This window comes from Aulonocara stuartgranti (genome assembly GCF_965226115.1).
Source record: "Aulonocara stuartgranti genome assembly, chromosome: 19".
NCBI lineage: Eukaryota > Metazoa > Chordata > Actinopteri > Cichliformes > Cichlidae > Aulonocara > Aulonocara stuartgranti.
Genome location: NC_138955.1, coordinates 12,154,333 through 12,177,907, shown reverse-complemented (window position 1 = coordinate 12,177,907; position 23,575 = coordinate 12,154,333). Strand labels below are relative to the sequence as shown.

At 41.4% G+C, this 23,575-nt stretch overlaps 1 protein-coding gene across 4 annotated transcripts; it reads left to right on the top strand.

Annotated features, from left to right (window-relative positions):
* The first annotated feature begins 353 nt into the window (after positions 1–353).
* On the top strand, positions 354–23,142 carry gng2 (guanine nucleotide binding protein (G protein), gamma 2). 4 transcript variants are annotated; one of them, XM_082516477.1, is made up of 6 exons: positions 354–388; positions 5,199–5,371; positions 5,501–5,594; positions 15,301–15,377; positions 20,241–20,363; positions 22,072–23,142. In XM_082516477.1, exons 5-6 carry the CDS (start codon positions 20,277–20,279, stop codon positions 22,198–22,200), a joined length of 216 nt encoding a protein of 71 aa, XP_082372603.1. In that variant the 5' UTR covers positions 354–388; positions 5,199–5,371; positions 5,501–5,594; positions 15,301–15,377; positions 20,241–20,276; the 3' UTR covers positions 22,201–23,142. The 4 variants fall into 4 exon arrangements, with proteins under 4 accessions (XP_082372603.1, XP_082372604.1, XP_082372602.1 ...); XM_082516478.1 differs by lacking the exon at positions 354–388 and having other exon boundaries at positions 5,196–5,371; XM_082516476.1 differs by lacking the exons at positions 354–388; positions 5,199–5,371 and adding an exon at positions 19,193–19,349 and having other exon boundaries at positions 5,378–5,594.
* The last annotated feature ends 433 nt before the right edge of the window (positions 23,143–23,575 follow it).

Sequence of the window (23,575 nt, the reverse complement as noted above, 5' to 3'; positions counted from 1 at the left end):
TTTTCTTTTCCTCAGTTTTCCTCCTTCTCTCCTTCTTTCCTTTCGTTAATGGGTGGGCTAAACCATTCGGCTTCATTTGTAAGGGGTGGAGTGGCGTCAGAGAGGCTCCGTTAGTTTTTGGAATCAAGCTCAGTCACCAGAGTTATTCGAAAAAGTTAATTATGACACTAATTACTTAGGAATACAAAAATTGCAAATAAATATACAGCTTTTATTCGACGCTGTCCAGGATCCATGCCACCACTGGGGCCCTAAGTTGTCTGCTTGTGACCCCAAAAGCTAGGCTAGGTTAAGTGCCAAGACATCAAAGGTGATAATGCGCATGTGCAGCTAGCAAGAAAGGCACTTGTGGATGTGTACAGAATATTGAATCATGATTTTCAGTCAGGTAAAGACCTTCTTTGTACCTGACAAAGGGCTTAAGAGATAAATACTTAAATCAATAAAACAGTTTTTATAAAAATCACAGATGCCCTTCAAAAACGTCAAGTTAAAATCGCGTAATTGTTTGTTTGTTTTGTTTTAATAATTAGCTCAAATGCAATTCAGTGCAAAAGTCTCTTATTTCTCTAGGAAAAGGGGAAGTAGATACTACCGTAGATGGAAATAGAGTATATAAGGCAAATATTTGATGTGCTGCATTGTTTTTTATTAGAACTTCAGTAAAAACCTTTATTCTTCAACCCATCCTGAGCTCTCTTAGACAGTTGTCTAGTAATTTCTTGAAGTAGTCTTCAGGAATAGTTCTGCAGGCTTCCTAAAGCACATTCAAAGCTCTTCCATTGTATGTTTTTCTATCTAGGTATGCTTTGAATGCATTGCCAGTGTGCTTGGGATAATTGTAATAGTGAAATGAAGCTGCTGTCAATCAGATGCTTTCCAGATGGTACTGCACAGTGTTCACACTATTCTGTGTTTATAATTAAATCTTGACCCGATCTCCAACACCACTGGCTGAAATGCAGACCCAAACCGTGACAGCACCTCCACCGTGTTTTACAGATGACTATAGACACTCACTGTTGTACCTCTCACCTCTGACGTCCTCTGATTTCAAAATTATTTGTAAAACTGAATACCGTTCAGTCCTGTTTGTTAATGTGTACTGAGCATAGCCGTTTGCTATACACTTCCAGCTGGAATTCTTGCATTTACTGAACTGGATGTGGAGACGTTAACAATGTAATCATCAGCAATTAAACTGCATGACAACATTTTTCAAAGATTTTATAGTAAAACAAAACAAATCTAGATGTTTATAATATCAGGACAGACGGTGATATCAGTGATTCTTGAGTTCAGAAACAAAAGGACTCTGGAGGATATGTGGGGGGGAAAAAAGAGATGTGTGGAAACCATTAATTTACTGGACCCACAAAGGGCTATCCCAGATCATGGTGGTATCCTGGCGACAGAGGCTTCCTACAGTCGCCTTCGCAGGAACCATGACTCACTGATTCTACATCTTCCTCTCCGCCCTCTCTCTGTCTCTCTCTATGGACATGAGCTGCTACTGTAAGTCACAGAAAATAACATCTGCATGAATGGAGCCAGGAAAAATGTGACTCACAGAAAACGTGACGCTCAGACAGTAGGAGGAACACAAATACCGTTTGCTGAGTTTACCTGGAGGCGAAAAACTTGATATGCATGAGAGCAGATGTACAGTATTCTCATAGAGGCATCGTCTGAATGAGCTCAGAATTAGAAGCCAGACAGCTCTTAAATGCTGCCTTAATAATTTATATGAATCACAGGATCAGCACAGTTTTTTGTTGTTGTGGCAGGATGTAATGTCCTCCTGGGGGAAGCATCTGCCATCAGGGAGAGTGGCTTTGGCAGTCTCAGTCGATTTGTTTTTACAAACTACATCTGCCTGCTGTTATAGATGTACAGAAGAAACACTCCACTACAGCTGTTTGATATAGGACTTTTAAGACTGATACCAATACCGATATTTGTGGTTTACAAATCCAAAATTCTGATATATCGTCTAATTTTTTTTAGGAAAACTAACTAACTACTTTTTTACACTCTGCTAGGGCCCAGTTGATGTACCAGGGGAGCCGATATATATCGGTTGAAATGAGCTATTTGCTCATATACAGTGGGGCAAAAAAGTATTTAGTCAGCCACCGATTGTGCAAGTTCCCCCACCTAAAATGATGACAGAGGTCAGTAATTTGCACCAGAGGTACACTTCAACTGTGAGAGACAGAATGTGAAAAAAAAAAATCCATGAATCCACATGGTAGGATTTGTAAAGAATTTATTCGTAAATCAGGGTGGAAAATAAGTATTTGGTCAATAACAAAAATACAACTCAATACTTTGTAACATAACCTTTGTTGGCAATAACAGAGGTCAAACGTTTACTATAGGTCTTTACCAGGTTTGCACACACAGTAGCTGGTATTTTGGCCCATTCCTCCATGCAGATCTTCTCGAGAGCAGTGATGTTTTGGGGCTGTCGCCGAGCAACACGGACTTTCAACTCCCGCCACAGATTTTCTATGGGGTTGAGGTCTGGAGACTTGCTAGGCCACTCCAGGACTTTCAAATGCTTCTTACGGAGCCACTCCTTTGTTGCCCGGGCGGTGTGTTTTGGATCATTGTCATGTTGGAAGACCCAGCCTCGTTTCATCTTCAAAGTTCTCACTGATGGAAGGAGGTTTTGGCTCAAAATCTCACGATACATGGCCCCATTCATTCTGTCCTTAACACGGATCAGTCGTCCTGTCCCCTTGGCAGAAAAACAGCCCCATAGCATGATGTTTCCACCCCCATGCTTCACAGTAGGTATGGTGTTCTTGGGATGCAACTCAGTATTCTTCTTCCTCCAAACACGACGAGTTGAGTTTATACCAAAAAGTTCTACTTTGGTTTCATCTGACCACATGACATTCTCCCAATCCTCTGCTGTATCATCCATGTGCTCTCTGGCAAACTTCAGACGGGCCTGGACATGCACTGGCTTCAGCAGCGGAACACGTCTGGCACTGCGGGATTTGATTCCCTGCCGTTGTAGTGTGTTACTGATGGTGACCTTTGTTACTTTGGTCCCAGCTCTCTGCAGGTCATTCACCAGGTCCCCCCGTGTGGTTCTGGGATCTTTGCTCACCGTTCTCATGATCATTTTGACCCCACGGGATGAGATCTTGCGTGGAGCCCCAGATCGAGGGAGATTATCAGTGGTCTTGTATGTCTTCCATTTCCTGATGATTGCTCCCACAGTTGATTTTTTCACACCAAGCTGCTTGCCTATTGTAGATTCACTCTTCCCAGTCTGGTGCAGGTCTACAATACTTTTCCTGGTGTCCTTCGAAAGCTCTTTGGTCTTGGCCATGGCGGAGTTTGGAGTCTGACTGTTTGAGGCTGTGGACAGGTGTCTTTTATACAGATGATGAGTTCAAACAGGTGCCATTCATACAGGTAACGAGTGGGGGACGGATAAGCTTCTTACAGAAGACATTACAGGTCTGTGAGAGCCAGAGATTTTCCATGTTTGAGGTGACCAAATACTTATTTTCCACCCTAATTTACGAATAAATTCTTTACAAATCCTACCATGTGAATTCATGGATTTTTTTTTCCACATTCTGTCTCTCACAGTTGAAGTGTACCTCTGGTGCAAATTACTGACCTCTGTCATCATTTTAGGTGGGGGAACTTGCACAATCGGTGGCTGACTAAATACTTTTTTGCCCCACTGTATCAGTATCAGCATTTATAACAGCAGAGAAATGAAAATTTAAAGAGTAAAGAAGAGATGGGAGAAACACTTTTAATCATGCTATGAATGTTGATCTTGTATACTTTGCCCAGCTGAGGGGACTTTGCAACTTCCCTGTCAGCAACACACGCTTGGAGCCAGTTGAGTAATCCACGAGTTACTGTGGCAATAAAACAAGGTTATTTTTAAGCTGCATTACATTGTCCTCCCCACCCAAGTACACACAAATACATTTTAGGGAAGCTGTTTATGTTTCTTCCATCTGAAAGAAAAAAAAAAACAAACTACTGGTCAGTTTGATTTTTAAAATCATAAAATGTTAGTGTTGTTATCAGCCTTAAAAATCTTGTATTGGTCGCGGACTCGGCTTGGATGGCCAGTTTTTATGTTTTTAAGACTGGCAAACAGATGTTGCCAACATGGTGCCTCTGCTCAAAACTCATATCATGATTAAAGGGTTTTTTCCTGTCTCTTCTTTACTCTGTAAATTTTGATTTATCAGCTGTTGAAAGATGTTTTTGTTGTTGTTGGGGTTTATTTGTTTGTTTGTTGGAATAAGTGGTTCAATATATATGAAAAGAGATACCGAGTGTTGCAACTGGCACCAAAACAAGCCAGATCAATTAATGGCTCAACAGAACAGAGGAAACTGGCCTAAATTTAAATTTTTGGATGAGTAAAGATTGTAATCACCTTAATTCCCTGTTGTCTCTGAATGCACTGAAGTAATTACATGGCACAAAAACTTAATGTATTATATTTACTAGTTAAAAAGCCAGACATTCCCTTTGTTGTTTTTCAGAAACTTAGGATGGGTTGTTATGCTGTTAAATGCAGGATTGGCAAAGAAAGGCATAAAAATAACAACACTAACCAATTACAAGGAAAAACAAGCTTAAACGAAATCAGATAAATGCAAGCGTATAGTAATCGAAACATTAATGCCGATTTTAACATGCTTGTTTATTGCCGGTTGCGTAGTTGAGTTAAGAATCTGGCTTTCGCATCAGGCAGTTGTTTGCTAAGTGCCTTTGCAGCACAAATAGCAGAAAAGAAAAGAGAAAAAAGTCCCAATCCCACAATAATATGGAACATGGCGCCATCAAGATAATGTGACAAGATATGGTGCAAAGTGCAGCATATTTAAACCAGTTGTTGGGGCCTGTTGCGTTTGCAAGATAACATCAGTTAGGTTTGCCAGTATTAAGGGTAAGAACCAGTTTTTGACTTTTTTTCTTCTAGTACACTCGCCCAAATTGAGTGTATCCAGCACATGCAGAAAACCTCTGTACTCCCAAATGTACCGCACACTTTTTGTGTTTTTTTAATCTTTTGATCTTTGGCTTTGCTGTGATATGCAAGTAGACTGATGATTAAACATTTCCGCTGTGGCAAGAAGGCGTGTGTCGTGTATGCAATACAGGATGTGATGTCGGCTGTCCTGGTATGCATCTGTTTATTGCAGCTGTTTAGAGAGACACTCGAGGCTTTTCCTGTGGACCTCTGAGAGGCGGAGGAAGTGTGTCCTAATAGCAGAAAAGAAAAGACACAAAGAGGGAGGGAGGATGAAGAGGAGGGTAGATTCTTGGAGCCCGAGCGTTTCGCTGAAGGGTGGAGACTCGGAGCAGCAGTGAGGAGGTAGGATCTCAGCGGGAGTAGACACACAGAGAGAGAGGGAGAGAGCGAAAGCCATACAGATAGAGGAGTGTGTGTTGTGAGCGTGGATGTAATCGGCTGCCTCTGTGTGTGTGTGTGTGTGTGTGACAGAAAGAGATCAGCAGAAGGCAGAACGCGTGGATACTACTCCACATGACTGGCTGCATTTGGATTCACAGAAGGAGAGCACACAACCACAGTAAAGGTTGGTTGAATTTTTATTTACATTTTTGCTTCCTGACATTTAGTTATTTTTTGTAATTTGGTGGCATGTGGGTTAATCGCATCTGAAACAGGGTGTGTTCCAGAGGAGGGGGGGGTTTACATATCCATGATGTCTTTTTTGTCAGCGCTCGAGGGGTGAGATTGATGCTGCTGGCTGGTTTACGTCATGGAATCCCCTCCTCCCTCTAAAATCACTAAAAAGCTCCTTCCTCAGAGGTGAGCCGCTGTTTAATACCCCCCTCCCCGTCCATTATCTCCTCCTATATATGTGTGTGAAAAGAAAACAGGAGAGTGGGCTTTCTTCCTTGCTTTTCTTATTCCTCACTCCTCCTTCTTGCCTCAGGATTGGGCAGATCTTATAATGTGGGGCCAGAGGAATTAAGGGCATCTGTTTCAGGGGATATTTGCCTGAGCAGAAGGGATGGAAAAGGCAAAGAAAGAGGTGGATGAAAAGCAGGGTGGGGGTGGTTGGCAGGAAGAGATGCAAAAGACGGAAGCAGCCGAAAGTTATCCAGAAGCTTTTCGTGAGGCTTCCTAGCCCTCCATTGAGGAAAGGAAAAAGCAGTTGACAACACACAAGCTGGATGTAGTGGTTGTATCAGGCAGATGGCTGAGGGAGAAGGAGGGAGGGAGGAGGTGGAGAGGGGGGTGGTGGATGGTTTTTTTTTTATGGAGCTTAAAGACTATATAGATGCTGACACCGGCACACATTCAAAAGAAATGCAAGAAAACAAACACAGATGCGCTGTTTTTCCCCGGTCTTAGCCCGTCACACAAAGGCATCGTCATGCACAGCTCACGTTAAATCACCCAATCATGTGCATGCAATTGTGTTACATATCCAGGCCTATTACAAATGCGAGCTGGAATTACGCAAGAGCTCGCGTCCAGGCAGGTCGTACTGTATCTCAAAGAGGAACTGCTCCGAGGCCACATCAGCTGCATCGATGTTGAGACTAAAAGAGCGGCTCACAATGCCTCACAAAACCTTGAGTGTTTTCCAGAACCCCAGTGCCGAGTCTGTAAATAGAAAGCAAAGGCAGTAAGGGAGGAACGACTGAAAAAGAGTAAGGGGAACCGAGCGGTGCACGACTTGCTGAGCATGGTGACCTCTCCCTGCTCCTTTCAGAACCTCCGCCCAAAAATGATTCTGTTTCAGGGTAAAGTGAGAAACTACAGTTAGCCTTGTCATCTGTGTGTCAGTTTCCTTATTTAAGATGTGAGCAGAAGTGACTTCATAGGAAAAGCAAACATGAGGTGGGAATTATGTTGAATTAAAGGCTTTGACCTTTGTACTCAAAGCGCTTGTTTGCTTCTAACAGTGTTGATTTTGGTTTTTAAGCTCATTCGACTGTGCTGTGTTCTCAGCTGTCGTTTAGGTAAAGAGGAAATCAAGTCATGAGTCTTCGAAACAAAGCTCAAGCCAAGTCACTAGACTTTAAATGTTTTTTTACAGTCTAAACTCAAGACCTAATTTTTACAATCTGCATATAAAGAGAAATGTCCACCATGCTGTGCAGCGGGCACCCGGTTGATACGGTCGACTAACTGCCTGAAAACAGAGTAGTTTGAGTTGTTATGTCTTCATTGTCCACTGGCGTGTGGCTGTGGCGATATAACTTTAACCCTCTTAAAGTACGCATCTAGACAATAAGTTGTGGGGAAAGTATTCGGAGTCAAGTCACATAGCTGTCACACACTTTTGTGGCATTGTTGTACCGCTGCTGCCATTGGGGAGCGCTATTTCTATAGATTTGTGGTTGGGTGGGTGGTAGATGTCACATATCCACCCTAGCGCAGGATACGGCCTGAGTTTTCCCAGCAGACCACTGATTCCAATGAAAAAAACATTGTTATTTACATTTTTATTTTTGTGAATTAAGTGTGAGCCGGATCTACCAGATGCAAGTCTTATCCAATCCAACTCAAATCCTCGAGTTTCAAGTTCGCAGGAGCAGTTTTTAGGTCTCCTGGAGCAAATCCAGCAAAGGCTAAAGCCACGGCAGAGGTCACTGCAGGAGGAAAAGTCTCAGGCCTGTCACCTCTCATAGCTGTCATATAAGTTTAAAGTCTCTCTTAACTGATTAATCTCACAGAGATGTGTTTAAATAAAATTTACAGCAAGTCTGACTCGAGTCCAAATCAATCAGAAGTGTTTAGTTTCCAGGCTTTTAGTTTGTAAAAGCTGATCAGAAAGACCAGAAGCCCAGTGAGCGTCTGTGATGGTCCCTCAGCAGAATCCACACAAGCCCGGATGTTTGTGATATTGTTAACAGCCCAGGAATCTGGCTGTGTTATTCTCTTGCATGCTGATTAATTTCAGAGGAAAAATGTGTTTGTGCTGCCATGAGCGAGGACAAAACTCCTTCAGATTCCCGTCAATGAAATCACGGAGAACAGAAACTGACGTACACAAAAGATGCGACCACACTGTCTCATTCCAAGTATCATTAAAGAGTGGGTAAAAGACGTGATTACCCCCCGAAAACCTTCACAAAAATCAGCAGCATTATTTGGCTGATGACCCCCCCAAAGAAAAAAGAATTGGGTTTTTTTCTTTGTGTTTGCTCCTGAAGCTCAGAGGCTGTTCCCGTGAGCGCCAGTGCATTGTTTCTATCCCACTAACTGCACTGCTGTTATGTAACACGCAAATCAAAGGTTTAAAATGCTTTACGTTTGAGGAAAAGCCAAACCACTTGGTCACTGTTTCAATCTGACAATGCAAAAACACACAGGACCTTGGCTGTTTGATTTAATAAACATAAAAGACCATATTTGCACTCCCTGGAGCAAAAGAAGCCTCCTCCCTGCTGCCTCCTTGACTCCCAGCGGATGCGTCATTTCCTGGGCCACTGCTTTCTCCCCTCCCCCCTCAGGGACCTAGATTACCCCCACTACACATGTATACAGTATATGTACACACACAGCCTCTGAGATGGTAAGATGGGCAGGGCATCCTGGGGGTGGCACAGATGTCCAGGCTCATTGAATGATCGTGGGTGGTGGTGGTCTGACTGGGAGGAAGTGGCACGAGGAGGGAGCACGAAGCAGCTAATACGTGCCAAAATTAAAACAATGCTGGGGGAAAAATTAGCCTGATGATCATCATCATCATCGTCATCATGAATATTTATTTCACTTGACACAGATTCTAAAAACGTTTTTTGTGACTGAATCAATAAAACAGATTTACAGCTGCGTGCTTGCTAGCCCTTTAAATGGTTCAATGATTAAATTAGCAGCTAAAATGTTTTAATCTTACATGTTTTTGTTTTTTAAATGATGGAGATTTGAAAGAAACATTTAGATCCTTTTCTATTTCTTAGTGAATTCGCTTTACAGTGCTATATTAAAAAGCAATGGCTTTAGAGATATTGAATGGGGATTGTGTATTTTTCATAAATCATGAATGAAACGCAACCACAAGCCTCCCTCCCACACACAATATAGATCCACAGCACTGAGGCGCTCTTTTAGTGCTAAATACGCAACTCTGGTGGCTGACATGAGATTTTCCCGCGATGTTTTCACACGTTTTTCAGTCTTTTTGCATGTTCAGTTAGCTAGTACAGATATTAACTTGCACTATGTTTTCATTTCTTTGTGTTTTCAGGCTTATCAGTGAGGGATAGGCCTCTTGAATGGGCCGGTTTGTGATCAAACCTCCAAATGTTCTTTATTTCTTCTACTAATATGATGCCGCTCAGAGCCCAGTATAACTGAAGACTGTGATGGAGAAGGGCATTCAGCTGTCGCACTCAGCATCATCTCCACAGACAGTTATGACCTGACAGTTCAGCTCTCTGTGTCTCATCGCTTCGTCTTTGCGTGCAGAGGGAGGGGCGTCCTTTCTCCTGTTCAAGGGCAGGGATCCGTGCTAAATTACAGTCAACAGTCAATATCTTCCTGGTTGTGTTCATTAATAACTCCGGAGGTCAGTTTTATGTTTCTGTACTTCTCCTTGCTGCGGTCAAAGCCACTCTGGAAGAAGGTATTGCTACCACATCCTCTCTTTCATTTTTCCAACAAACTTTATTTCCAGCTTTTATTTGCTTTTCTCTCTCTTTCTTGGTGTCCTCTAGTATCCGTTTACACTTTTGCAAATCTTTCTTTAGCTGAGTGTGCCCTTTGCTGTCTTTAGTTCCCCAGTGACATCGCAGCTCAGTGTCCTATGACGCATTGAGGATGGTACAGTTACTCTGTCATACTATGAGAGTCAGATGACTGAAGTTTTTGCACACTTTTTCTTCTGCACACTCACACAAGGCTACAGAAATAAATGGAAAAACTACATTGTTAAAAAATCCGCAGCCAGGTTTAGGATTGGTTTTGTTTGGTAGGAAAGCATGAAATACTGACTCAATGGGAAGGATTGCAAATACTTCTCTCAGGATGCTATAAGCTCAGCTTGATTAATATGAAAAGAAATAACATTTTATTGCATACCGTCATTAGTAGCGAGGTATACAGATAGTTTTTTGTAGGATGCAATATGCCAGGGAGGATAGGGTGGATTTCAGCCCTCTAGCTGGCACATAGTTAACCAGGACTGCACAGAAAACCCTGTGTGACTTCTGGGTTGCTAGTTGCCATCGAAGTTTGTATGGATGACACCAACTTGTCTGCAAACACTAGCAAAATACAGTGTTTACAGACAAGTCTGATCTTTCATGCAGACAAGTGCGGCAATCTGCTAATGACCAGAGCAATCAGAAGGAGGTTTTTAATGCAGAACCCTCTTTTCACTTGGCAACAGCCAACAAAGTCCAGCAATCACTCATGAACTCGTTGGGGAATCTACATTTTTCACCCCAAATCTGTCAGTTTGAAAAAGGCAAAATTAAATGCCAATTTGTCTACTAGGGAAGAGAAACTTTTACTTTTTTTAAAAGAAAAACTACAAAAAATAACTTTTCTTTGGAAATAACTAAGAATTTGTAGTAAATCTGCTGGGTTTATGAGTGTAACTTAAATGTAACAGCAACAATAAGTAAGGGGGCTTTGAGGAAGGTGTGCTGTTTGCATTCTTGTAAAGACAGGCCTTAAGAGACCTTCAAATGAGCTCTGAGCAGGGGTTACTTCCTGCCTTCTTGCTGTCCCTGCAGACCCTTGCAGGTTAATCACTGACTCTCCAGGGTCCAGATGGCTGAGCCAGGGACACATTTTTAATTACCACGCTCTGATTTCACACCCTAGGCATCACAGAGGACAGAACACTCCCTGCGTCGCTGCTTAAATTTCTCTTTGGATGGTGTAGGGAATAAAAGACAGGATAAATAAGGTGTGCACTACAGAAGTGAAAGGAGTTGGAAAAAGGGAAGGAGAACTGAGCCGAGAGCCAGCCTGCGTGGGAGTACGTAAGAGATCGTCACTCTCGACAGGCCAGGAATTATATTTTCCTCACCAGGATGTTTCCTGTGGCGCTTAATCACCCTTTAAGTCAGCGACACCCAGAGTCGAGCAGCAGCTATAATCACATCTATGGAGGGCCTCGTCACAAACACAGACCCCCCGAAAGCCTGTAGGAAGAGGTTCAAAAAAGCTCCAAATGTCAGGGGAAGGATGGCAGAAGGGGTTAGATTGATTCTGTGGTGTTAGAAGCAGGACAGAGCATGCTGGGGGTGGTTCTGTCATATCGGTGAACACCTGTCTGCCATACAGGGAGGGACGGGAAGCAGAAGGCTGGAACAAAGGAGAGAAATGGATCACCACTCACATGTTGCATTTGTTTTTTCCCGCTCACCACAGTTTAGCTAGAAATTCTTTACTGGTCTAAAAGTAAGGAACGATATTTCCAAGTATTTAGATAAAAAAACGAATTCCTTGGACTTAAGTATTTTAACACCCTTTGTCTTTCATCCACTGATCTCGCTGCTGCTTTGCAACATTAATATGACGACATAATCTGTTCACCAGGAAATCAAATTCAGCAACTTTTTTCTTTTCTTTTTTAAGAATGGCTGGCTTTCCTGACTTTCCCACAGCATAAAGTGAATTAAAATAAGCAGGAAATTACCAAAGTTAGTGCAGCCATTACTATAAAAAAGACACTTTGTCTCTTTTCTATAGTAAATGAGATGAGTGTTTATTTTCACACTCACAAGAAGTGTTTGTTTCCCCACAGAATGTGTTTTATTTCCTGATGTCCGACCTGGGTGGGATCAAACTAGCTACCTTTCAGTTACCATGCAACATTGGAGGCACTTGATTAAAATGGCAACATTATATGGCTGGAAAAGTTGTCTAAAATACACGGTAATGTTGTTTGAAGCGTAATTTATGTCCCACACTTTTAAAAGTTTATCGTCACCTCCAGGCCCGACAGGTGAAGTACATTCAGAAGCGCCTCATTCTCTTAATGGGCAACAGGGGGCGACTCTTCTGGCTGCAATAATAAGTCTTATTGTAGAGAAGATCACACACAAATACAGCTATGTTTTAAAAACTGTTATAATTGGCCTAGTTGGGAAAAAAACATTGGTCTGGGTTTTTTTTTTAACGTTAATCACAAACTTTGTTTGGAGGGTAGCAGACTGCTAAACTAGCTGTTTAATTTCTTGCAAATTCAGTGTTTATAAAACTTTACTTTCATATTGCTCTCGATCCCAGCAGCAGCCGACAGAAGATGATTGCTGGAAAGTTCCCGGATGTAAAAGCAATTCTTTTGATTGACAAGCCGGATGTTTCTGTGAGCAAACATGTGTTCTATATAAATAAAACTTATGATGACACAGTCGCATGTTACTAGTCATGTGACTCTGCCACTGTGTAATGTCAATAACAGTTATTAGTTAGAATAACTGGGTGATACACACAGCAAATAAACTCACAGGCCAGTTCATTGGGTACACCTGTTCAACTGCTCCATAATGCAAACATCTAATCAGCCAATCACATGGCAGCAACTTAATGCATTGAGGCGTGTAGACATGGTCGAGATGATGAAGTTTAAGCTGAGCATCAGAACGAGGAAGAAAGATGATTTTTGTACCTTTGAACATGAGCTGGTCTGAGTGTTTTAGAAACTGCTGCTCTACTGGGATTTTCCCACACAACCATCTCTGAGTTCACACAAAGTGATCCAAAAAAAGAAAAGATTCTGTGAGCAGAAGTTAACTGGGCAAAAATGCCTTGTTGGTCTCAGAGGTCAGAGGAGAATGGCCAGACTACTTTGAGCTTATATCAAGGCAACAGGTACTGTTTGCATCTCTGAATGCAAAACGCATGAACGTTGAAGCAGATGTACTACAGCAGAGCACACTAAGTGCCGCTCCTGTCAGCTAAGAATAGAAAAATAAGGCTACAGTTTGCACAGGCTCACTAAAATTGGATGATGGACGACTGGAAAATATCGCCTGGTCTGAAGAGTCTTCATTTCTGCTACGATATTCAGATGGCAGAATTTGGCATAAACAAGATGAAAACATGGATTCATTCTGCTTTATATCAGCGGCTGAGGCTGTTGGTAATGGCTCCGGGAGCCTGAAACATGGGGAACATTTTCTTGGCACACTTTGGACCTCTTCGTACCAACTGAGCATCATTTAAATGCTGCCGCCTGCCGCTGACCAGGCCGTTTATCCCCATCTTCTGGTGGCTTCTTTCAGCAAAATAATACACTGTCACAAAGCTCAAATCAAACTGGCTTCTTAAACATCACTGTTCTTCGACTGCTGCTCTGAAAGTGCAGCAGCATTTGACTTTTTTAGTGGAGTATCAAAAAAACTTTTTCTTTGCCATCAAGAACTAAATAAAATTTCCCGTTAAGAGATTTTACAAGACCATCCCGTTACACACTTCACACCTGCTACAGCTCTCCTGCTGCTAGTTTAAGAATCACTGCGCAGATGAGATTATTATAGACGCTTGCATAACACAGTGTAACAATGTAGATTAATGGCACCACCAGTGAATCTGGAGGGGCTACAGTGAACTCCAAGACTGCAAGAGTCCTCTTTCTTTTTGCTTGTTATTTAAACTCCAAGCAGCTTCAGCATTGCTAAAATACTTTGGCTCAGGGGTCCTGCAGCTGTTGGCAAGGCTTTGTTAATGGATTCCTCATTGTAACGTTGCTTTAATGTTGCGCGCTGTGTGCTACCATGATTTATGATGGCAGGAATTCCCATCCTCTGCAGATCTGCTCATGCGGGATAATTGGCCCATTTATCAGAACTGAGATGCAGAGTCACAGATGCATTAAAGAATGAATCTGAATGGCCAGAAGAAGAAAGGACAGGCTGATAGAGAGAAAGTTAGGGTCAGCACCCACTGAAGACTTAAAGGAAGAGTTGGACATTTTTACAAGTGTCACTATTTGTGGTTTTGCTGAGAGTTAGATGGGAGGACCGCTAGCACTGTTGCTTTGTTTAGTGTAAAGACTGCAAATGAGGACAAATAACTAGGCTACTTCTGTTCTACCAGCACATCTAAATCTCACTACACAGCACTTTATATTCCATATGTCTTCCTGAAAGCCTGTAAAACCTCTTTATGCTAAGCTAGGGTAAACAGCTGATCTCTGTTGTACATATTTATTGCATAGACAGAAGAACGATCAGCCTTCTTATCGTGATGAAAACATTTTAAGTTTAGTCTGAGGATTAGTATGTTTGCAACAGAGGTAGCTGTTTCCAAGTTAAGGGACCAGCATAGTTCATGGAACAACTGGTCTGGGGAAAAGCAAAGTTATAACATACAAAAGGCTAAAGTGAAACCAAGTGTTTAAAACAATAAAAACTGTCCACTGTAGCTATTTTCTTTTCTTCTTTAAGGTTTTTTTCCACCCTGCTCCCTCTGTGTTGTGGACTCCACTGCAATTCCTTTCCTGTTCTGGGCAACTTTACAAAATCCGCACTTGAGTTACGCACAGCGTCATCTCAGTCAGGCTACCCAGTGTTGGTTTTTATGGAGGACCACATGCAAGCATGTCATGCATAGGTTGTGTACCCATAAACCTTCACTCTGCAGAGCAAATCACCTATGCAAATGACACAAATGCAATATCACAAATTCCAAATTATCCACATTATACTATGGAATACCTTGAAGGAATTTCTTCAGCTTTGGCACACACTGTCATCGTTTGAATCCATCAGACATTAGTGTGAAAGGGCGACATATTTTTGAGTAAATTCACCTTAAATCAATGACAAAGTCCCATATCTCTCAGGACATTGGTGACATCCTTCGTGGCATGCATTTTTATGAGCCTGGACAGACTCGTAAAAGTTTGACTTGTGCTTATAATTAAGGCTACAAAATAGTCACACATTTAACCCCTTCAACACTAAACTTTGTATGGCATCAACAAATGGGATCAAACATTAACTGATGAGTTTTGGTGGCGCTACAGGCAGATTATGTTACCTTGTCCCTGCCCTATCTTTGAGATAGCCTAACTAGCTGTTGAAAAATCATCCTCTCATCTTTCTCTCAAGCATATTTCCTTTAAAAGTATAAATGACTTTGCCTTGTCACTTGTGCTGTGGTGCGCTGTTTCTCCATCAGTTATTTGTCTTTAGCCCAGTTTGTAGGAGCTATCTGTGACATTCTGACACACACTGATCAGAGGACAGAGGCTGCACAGACATGCCTTGGCGTAATTTATCTGGAATGTGGGATTGAAAGCATGCAGAGCTCTGATTCCGATTCTCACTCCCCTTCTCTTTCCTTCTCCTTGTTTGCAGAGAGTGTGGCAGACACAAACTGCTGACTGAACTGCAGACGCGCACCAGGGCAGAGTGCGGAGGAGTAAGTAGACAAGGTACGTCCAGGCAAGAGGAAGAAGGTTGACGAGAAAAGACGCATGGCGACATCTTTCTCAATCTTGTGGCATGAGGGCTGTGAGGGACCAAGCAGCCAAAGCAAAGAGGACACAGGCAAAAAAGTATCTTCAAAAAGGGTTTTCTTTATTTTAACCCTCAAAAAGTCCAAAATTAACAAAATTCAAAAGCATACTTAGCAGGCCCATAAAAGAGGTCAGCTAAATATAAACATCCACCGCCCAAACCCAGGTAACTCAAAGAAAGAGAAACATAATTAATATAACAAAACATTTTAGAAAAACCAAACAATGCTACTATGTGCGCGCCTCATCATATCAGTGTTAGGTTTAACCAAATGATTAATAAATTATATTAATGAAGAAAACTGCAAAGCAAACGAATAAAGTGAAAAAATGGACTGATTTACCCCTGTGTGGCTGATGCCATCACAAGGGCACGGTGATGACACAGCCCTCTTGCTGCTGCTGCAAAGAGTTTGTGAACTAATCGTGACAGCTGCCATAAAGTTGTCGACAGCTTACACGGTTAAGGCCTCTGTCCATCTGAATGCATTATTTATCAGTGTCACACTTATCGGGATGATGACACCAGACGCAACATCTCAGAATGGTATTTTAAGCAGCTAGCAGAAAGGAAAGGAAATTAGGTTGGAAGGAAGGAAGGAAAAGTGTGCATCTGCTACATGTCACCATCACCCCGCCCTCCTTTAGCAGATATGAAAATGTCAGGGTGGCATTTTCGCACGCTCCAACAGTAATGAACAGGAAAGTGACCTTGCAGCCTCAGTGAAAGCTCTGCCCAATTGCTTCTTACTTTTTTGTTTTTCTCTTTATTCTCTGTTTTCCAAATTCATGCTTTAACTTTAGTGTCATTTGGAGACGTTTTTGCCATTTTTAACCAAGCGAGCAATGTAGCTTTTTTTGTTTCATCCCTTAGCAATGTGTTAAATTAACTTTGATGAGATGAAATATAGCCCTTTGATTAATTAACTACACCCTTACTGCTTCCATATGAATAAAGAGCACTTACTTATTAACTAATTCAATCTCTTTGATAGTTTGCTAGTCTTGAGCATTTAGGTGCATGTTAATATGATACTACAATCTTCCCAGGAGTCAACATTCCTGCAAAGGTCAGGCTGTGCAATCCTCGGAAAAACTCAGACTCTACAGGCCTCAGTTAACATGTTAAATGTTGAAGTTCATGCAAGTGCAATTAGAAAAAGACAAGTATGTCTATAAAAAGACAACAACCAAGGTGCTTGCAGTGGACCAGTCAAAGCTCAGACCACAAGCCAGTTGAAATGCTGAGAGCTGTGCATCAGCGAGTGCCCACAAACCTCAAAGGACTGAAGCAATACTGTGAAGAAGAGTGAGCCAAATATTAAAAGACTTTTAAGAAGATGTTTACTTCCCGCTAAAGGCGAGTTTACAAGCTTAGTTTCTCACATGACTATATAAAATGTAGTAAAGAATTATTTTCCACATGACTGTATACTTTATTTAGCTCTAAAGCGGGGAAATTCCTGCTTTACATCTGCCAAAACTGTAAATAACCAGAGTGGCAGTTAATTTACGTGTGGCCTCCATTTCTTTTATTATCATAGAGCTTAGTGGGTAAAATAAAAAGTGAAACTTTTTACATTTCTCAGATTTCTGCCTCTGTCCTCCTCTCTGTGACCTGGAAATTAAACTCGGAGTGCCATTTAAAGGATGTCCCAGCTATTAAAATGTATCTGGAGGACAAGAGAAGGCCACCTCTGCACTAGTGTTTTTAGCCTGTATTTATAAAGTAAGCGTGGCACACAGATGGAATACACAAAATACAGAGGGACTCCGGGGACTCTAGGTACGATATCTCGTCACAATGCGGCATGTGGTGAATTTAATTAAACGCAGACCTAATTATAAAAGCTGGCGTGAACACTGTTACGCTCATCAGTAGTTGGGCTGTAACGAAACAATTTATGATGTATCTGTGCCAAACATCATATTTAGTTGACACGAAGCGCTGAAGCCTCATCGTGTTAAACGCCTGATACCTGCAGTCCTCTCGCCTCGCGTCTCTCCCTCATCTTCTCACATCTCTTCACGTGAACTAAGACACAAGGGGAGGATGCAAGGACAGGAGGAAGATGTAAAAACTGAGAAATTACAAAAGGGGACTTGACTTTGATCATTTAGCTTCTTCCATATTTAATACAGCGTTTATTCAAAACATCAACTCTCCTTGACAATTTTCTTAAAATAGGCTATTGTGCCTCTTTTTTTTTTGGGCATGTGTTAAAATGGAAGACCTACTTTTCTTCACGTATCCCAGAAACCTTACAGAGTGACATTTATCCCTATCAATAGTCTGATGATACGGTGGCCTGTTTTGACGTCTCCCAGGGGTGTTGAAACAATATTGTGGCCTTGATATAAACGACACTAAAGACTAATTTCTGTTCAGCGATCATAACTCTCTGTCCTATTTTTATTTTGGTGAGGGACGAAAACGAAGTTTGCTTTAAGGGCTTTTAAAACGCTAACAGAGTTGATTAGCAACCTCATAATGGATGTTGGGCGTTTTTTGGCACACCATGACCCTACAAGGTGACGTTCTCCTCAAACTAAGAACATCCAGGATCCCTCAGCTGCAGTGGCTATAAACCATCGTGTTTATGTTCCACTCCTCGCGCTTTGAGCCTGCTGCGGGCTGTTCTCACGGATCGTCTACACGTTGTCATTTGGTTTGCGCTGACATCGTGCAGAGATGTTCCAGCTTAGGTTAGAGGAGGGGGGAAATGGAAAATGAAAAAATACTCTTCCTGTCCTCAAAATGTTTAACCTTTGTGTTGATAATTAATCTTCTACATTGTATTGGTTTCAATTTTATTGTTTCAGCTTATGCAAAAATTACAAAAACAAGCCAGTTGGAGCTTCTTGTGCATGATGCTTTACAGTTTTTATCCCATTTATTTTAGGGTTACTCCAAAGATTAAATAGATTAAATGGAGCACTGTAACGAAAAATAATTTCCCCTAGGGATTAATAAAGTATTCTGATTCTGAGATCACTGTAGTACTTTTTAATCATGGTATTTCTTTTTATCTGTAAACCATTTAAGAACGCTTTAAACTTAAATTCTCTGCTTCATTTGAGTACAATCGATCTTTAAAGCATTGCAAATATAACATGGAATCAACCCGTGAACCTGTGCTGAGGAGCAGATGTGCCACCGCACAGCGTTAATGTTTATGCTTTGCTCCAGCACCCCACTGAGATGAGTGCTGAACCCACGCTGAGTCGTACCACAGCGTGCACAGACGAATAACGAAGGGGGGCTCCAGCGATGATTGATCGCACACCGAGGATGAAGCCGTTTTGGAGGGCTTGATCCATTTAATCAAAGCAGCTGGAGAACTCAGGGGAGGCCCTCAGGACACGGTGACAAATGTAAAGAATAAATAGTTGGAGAAACGTAATGAAGACGCTGAACAGTTTCATCGCATGTAAAGACCTGTGAGCACGTTGGGAAGTATTTTCCACCAATATTTAATCACCTAGAGTGGCAAGAAATGTGCACCTTCAAAGGCGTTCCAGAGAGAACTTGAGGAGCATTGAAGCTTCTCCAAGGAGGCAGTTGTTATTTGTTTGATCTGCAAGAAGCCCATTAAGCATTTGAACAGTTTTACTAACTCAATACAGTGGCTACAGTTGAGAGAAAAAATATGTGTATTAAAAATTGCTATCTTCTTAAAGATATTTGAATAAGTAGATATTTTATGAGCCTCTGTCCATCCATTCTTTAGGTATACCTGCTTTACCCTTCAGTACACCTGGTCTACTGGCTGCCATAGGGCTGTCAAAGGAGGAAAAAAAACCACCACTCACACTTGTAGCCAATTTAGAATCGCCAGCCAACTTTCTATGCACTGTGAGAGTAAGCAAGACTACCTGCAGATAGAGGTAATATACTCAAACAAAGGGCATGTAAAAAAGTTTGCATTTAATTTAACATCTTGCAACTTTTATATGGAGGAAAAGTCCAGTTTCAGCAAGCGTATGTCTGCTTAAACGGGGCAATAATAGCTTCTGAGGCCAGGTTGCTTCCTTTTTCACAGAATAAATATCCTGTTATGTTGAAAACAATCAAAACCTCAAATGAAATGTAGTTAATTTTCATGGCTGCACACCATGTTTTTCATGAATTGTCCTACATATAAGGCAGAGACAGACGCTGTGCTCTTGTGTGACACTGTGACTGAGTATCACCACATATGTTTAAAAAAAAACAAAAGATATTGTGCATAATGAGAGCTTTTCCTTTCTGAAACCTCTAATGTTTCTTATCCGTTTATCTTTTTTGAAATTTAGTACCGGACAAAGCGCCACCCCCACACTCCCCTCCCACCTCCCCCGCCTCCCTCTCTTACTGTCAGGGGCTGCCTAGCAACTGACACCATAAATAATATGCTTGTGTCTGTGGTTTGTGTGTCTGTAGGCATGTGATAATAAACAGGGTATCTGTTACTAGCACTCCTCTCTGCATGCCTGTTACACTATATCCGGGGTAGGCAACTCCAGGCCTCGAGTGCCGGTGTCCTGCAGGTTTTAGCTCTTACCCTGGGTCAACACAACTGGATCAAATGATTAGTTCGTTACCAGTCCTCTGGAGAACTTCAAGACATGTTGAGGAGGTAATTTAGCTATTTGAATCAGCTGTGTTGGATCAAGAACACTTTTAAAACCTGCAGGACACCGGCACTCGCGGCCTGGAGTCGCCTACTCCTGCACTATATTATAGTGCTCGTCTCTGAGCTGAAATGGTTGGGATGTTTAAATCTCTTTCTGCTACAGGCAGACAGAGCACGCGAGGCCTGACTGATAGCGCCCATGGCGAGCAATAACACAGCCAGCATCGCACAAGCCAGGAAGCTGGTGGAACAGCTGAAGATGGAAGCCAACATCGACAGGATAAAGGTGCGCTGGCACCTCGTGGTTTATGTTTTTAATTAGGTTTCCGTCCGTTAACTTACATTTATTTGTTTACAATTGGGCTTAAAAGTTTACAGAGCTAATGGAGGTAAACAATAGCAATGAATACTTCATTTACTTTTAATTTTTGCTAATGTATCCAAGTAAAAATGATAAATGGTAAATGGCCTACATTTGTATAGTGCTTTACTCAGTCCCTAAGGACTCCAAAGCGCTTTACACTACATTCAGTCATTCACCCATTCACACACACACATTCACACACTGGCAATGGCAAGCCTATTAAGAACAAACTGTACTTACAAAGAGAGCAGCAATCACTGTTACGGTCATAAAAACAGACAAACGCAGCTGTCGCACATGACTTTATTATTACTTTTCTGATTTACAGTACTGTGCAAAAGTCTTCAGTCAACTCCCATGTCTTTATATTTTGGTGAATGAGCTGGACTTTCACCAACAAGGTGATCCCCAAACAGCTATTAGCTGAAAACGTGGCGTTTCTCAGCATGGTGTGCAGTGTGTCCTTAAAAATGTGAGAAAACGGGATAAGTGGAGGACAAAAAAAGAGGTGGCCTAAAAAACTAGCTACAGCAAATGAGGAGTATATGAAAGTCATGTCCCTAAGAAATAGAGGAAAAAAATCACCAAAGTTCTGGAACAGGACCTGAGAGATGTATGAGGAGCTTCCATTTAATAGTCCCTGAAGCCTCATTGGAAATGGCCTCAATTGGAAGGGTGGAATCAAGAAGCCCCAAACACACTGTCAGTAAAAGCATACCTGGATAGAAGAACACACAGTGGAACACTATGAGTCATGGGCAGACCTCCCCACAGCCCAGACCTAGAGCTAGATGTGAGATCATCTTGACAGACAATGGAACAAAAAGCCAGCCAACATCCAAAGAAGAGCTTTGAGTGTCCTTCAAGAAACCTGGAGACTATTCCTGAACACCTTAAAGACTAGAAAGCTCACCTAAGAGAGTTCAGGCTGTACTGTAGCATAAAGGTGGTCGGATCAAATAGTGACAGGTTTTGGATTTATATACTCTACATATACTGTTTCCCATTTTTATTTGAAAACATGAAGAAGTGGGGGCCAGCTTGAAACTTTTGCACAGTACTATATGTACAGATGTGTATGGAAGCCTGTTTCTGCCACTTAAAAAAAATAAAGTATCGTTCTTGACATTTTGACTTATTAACTCGAAATTACGAGTTATTTTCTCAAAATTTGGAATTAATAAGTCCAAATTTCGAGAAAATAAGTCCAAATTTCGAGAACGAGTTATGGATACTTTTTTTTTTTTTTTTTTGTAGTGGCAGAAACGGGCTTCCATAGATGTGTAAGATCAGACTGATTAGATGATTTATTTGGTTAACTTAACGAAATTTAACATTAGGCATTGCCAGAGCAAGTCACATGATGAGGGTGGTAGTTTGTGAGAATTATTGATGAAATATTGTGAGTTTTAAAGTAGTGCTAAGAGGTGAGACTTACTTCTAGGGGTACTTTGGTAAAGCTAAGCTAACCAGGATCTAGCTCCTGCATGCTGCTATGCGTTTGAAATCCAGATAAAAGACAAGCATCCGCCTTCTGATTTAACTCTTTGAATTAAATTGGACTGGTGTTTTTCCACACTGTGCACGCCAACTTGAACTGATACACTTGTGTGTGTGTTTGTAACTGCAGGTGTCTAAAGCTGCAGCAGACTTGATGTCATACTGCGAAGCTCATGCCAAAGAGGACCCTTTATTGTCGCCGGTGCCAGCGTCGGAGAACCCGTTCAGGGAGAAGAAGTTCTTCTGTGCCATCTTGTAAACTCGGCACGTCCCTGCAGCAGTCTGCTAAGTGTGGGGACTTTGAACATGGACGTTCAAAACACATAGAAATCTTCTAGTAGGAGGGCACGTCGATCATTGCCCCCTTTTCTCGAACGGCACCTAAAGAGTGCAAAAATTAAAGTGTAACCATTAAAGCGGTGCAATTGTTTTTGAGGGGCTGTGCGGCATGTTGAAGGGTTCTGCGCTTTTAGATGACACAAAAGGGATGATGACGACGATGAGGAGGAGGAGTGTGATGATAACCACCTAGAGACATGATGGACAAGCAGTCAACCTACCATGTCGTCGGGTTGTGATGTGTAACAACAAAAAATAGATAAAATGAGAAAAATATGGATGTGGTTCTTTTGGGACTTCCAGATGTTTTGTTCAGTGGTTTAAGGGTTGGTTGAGCTCTGTAGGAAAGCAAAAAAAAACAAAAAAACTACGCCTACCACTAGACGCCACCTGTATATTGGAATGTTTTTTTTAAGTTGTTTATTTTGTGTTTATTCCAATTTTACCTAAATATCTTTCTATAACTATGTGATTACTGAAGTCTTTTTTTTTCTTTTTTTTTTAACACCAACAGGTTAGTGAAAACTTTTTTTAATGGGATGTCTGACACATTCAACTCTGTGACTATTTACACCTTTACCTTTCTGAAAATCAGTCTCTGTGTATCAACATCTAGCCTGTCTGGCACATGTGATGCAGTTTGTCTCCTTCAGATACAAACCCTCTTTCTACTATTTGTATGAAATGACTAGCAAGTAAACTGTGCCGTGCTGTGAGTTCTGAATGTTTGTGTTTGTATCATTAACTATTGCATGAAACAGTCAAATGATCTTCTCACTTTCCTTTCATGTGGAGGTTGTATAAAATAGGCACTCTCATTCTGGAGGTGACAAAAGTAAATATTAAAACAAGAATGATTCAATGCAGACTCAACGAGCACATCTCTCGATTATACATGATACTGCTAAAAGCAGTAGGCAGCGGATCTGTGAGATTATTTTTTCCACATTGCTTGTAATCATATATATAAACTAAGAACCTCTGGAAACATCATCACATCTGCAAGCTGACACCGGTTTCATAAGAGAACATTTACTCTCATGAAAAAACGACTTTAGAAATATTTCTTTGTAATATTTGGCATCCCAAACTTTGACATCTCCACCACAGTTTAAAATAAAGTTTGAGAAGTGCAACACAAGTTCATTAAAATGGCTCCAGCAGTGTGTTTGGCAACTTTAAAGGACATTTACTTTTTAAAAATGGTAACAGTGTAGCTATTTTGCTGCCCTCTGCAGGTACTGAAAATGCAACTGCACGAATTACATTTAGGTTTTCCTAATTTTCATTTTAAA

What these genes read in the sequence shown, in the direction of transcription:
- gng2 (XM_082516477.1), top strand. Translation starts at nt 20,277, where the DNA reads ATGGCGAGCAATAACACAGCCAGCATCGCACAAGCCAGGAAGCTGGTG. An exon ending in CCAACATCGACAGGATAAAG is followed by an intron (nt 20,364 to 22,071) that starts GTGCGCTGGCAC and finishes TTGTAACTGCAG; the next exon opens with GTGTCTAAAGCTGCAGCAGA.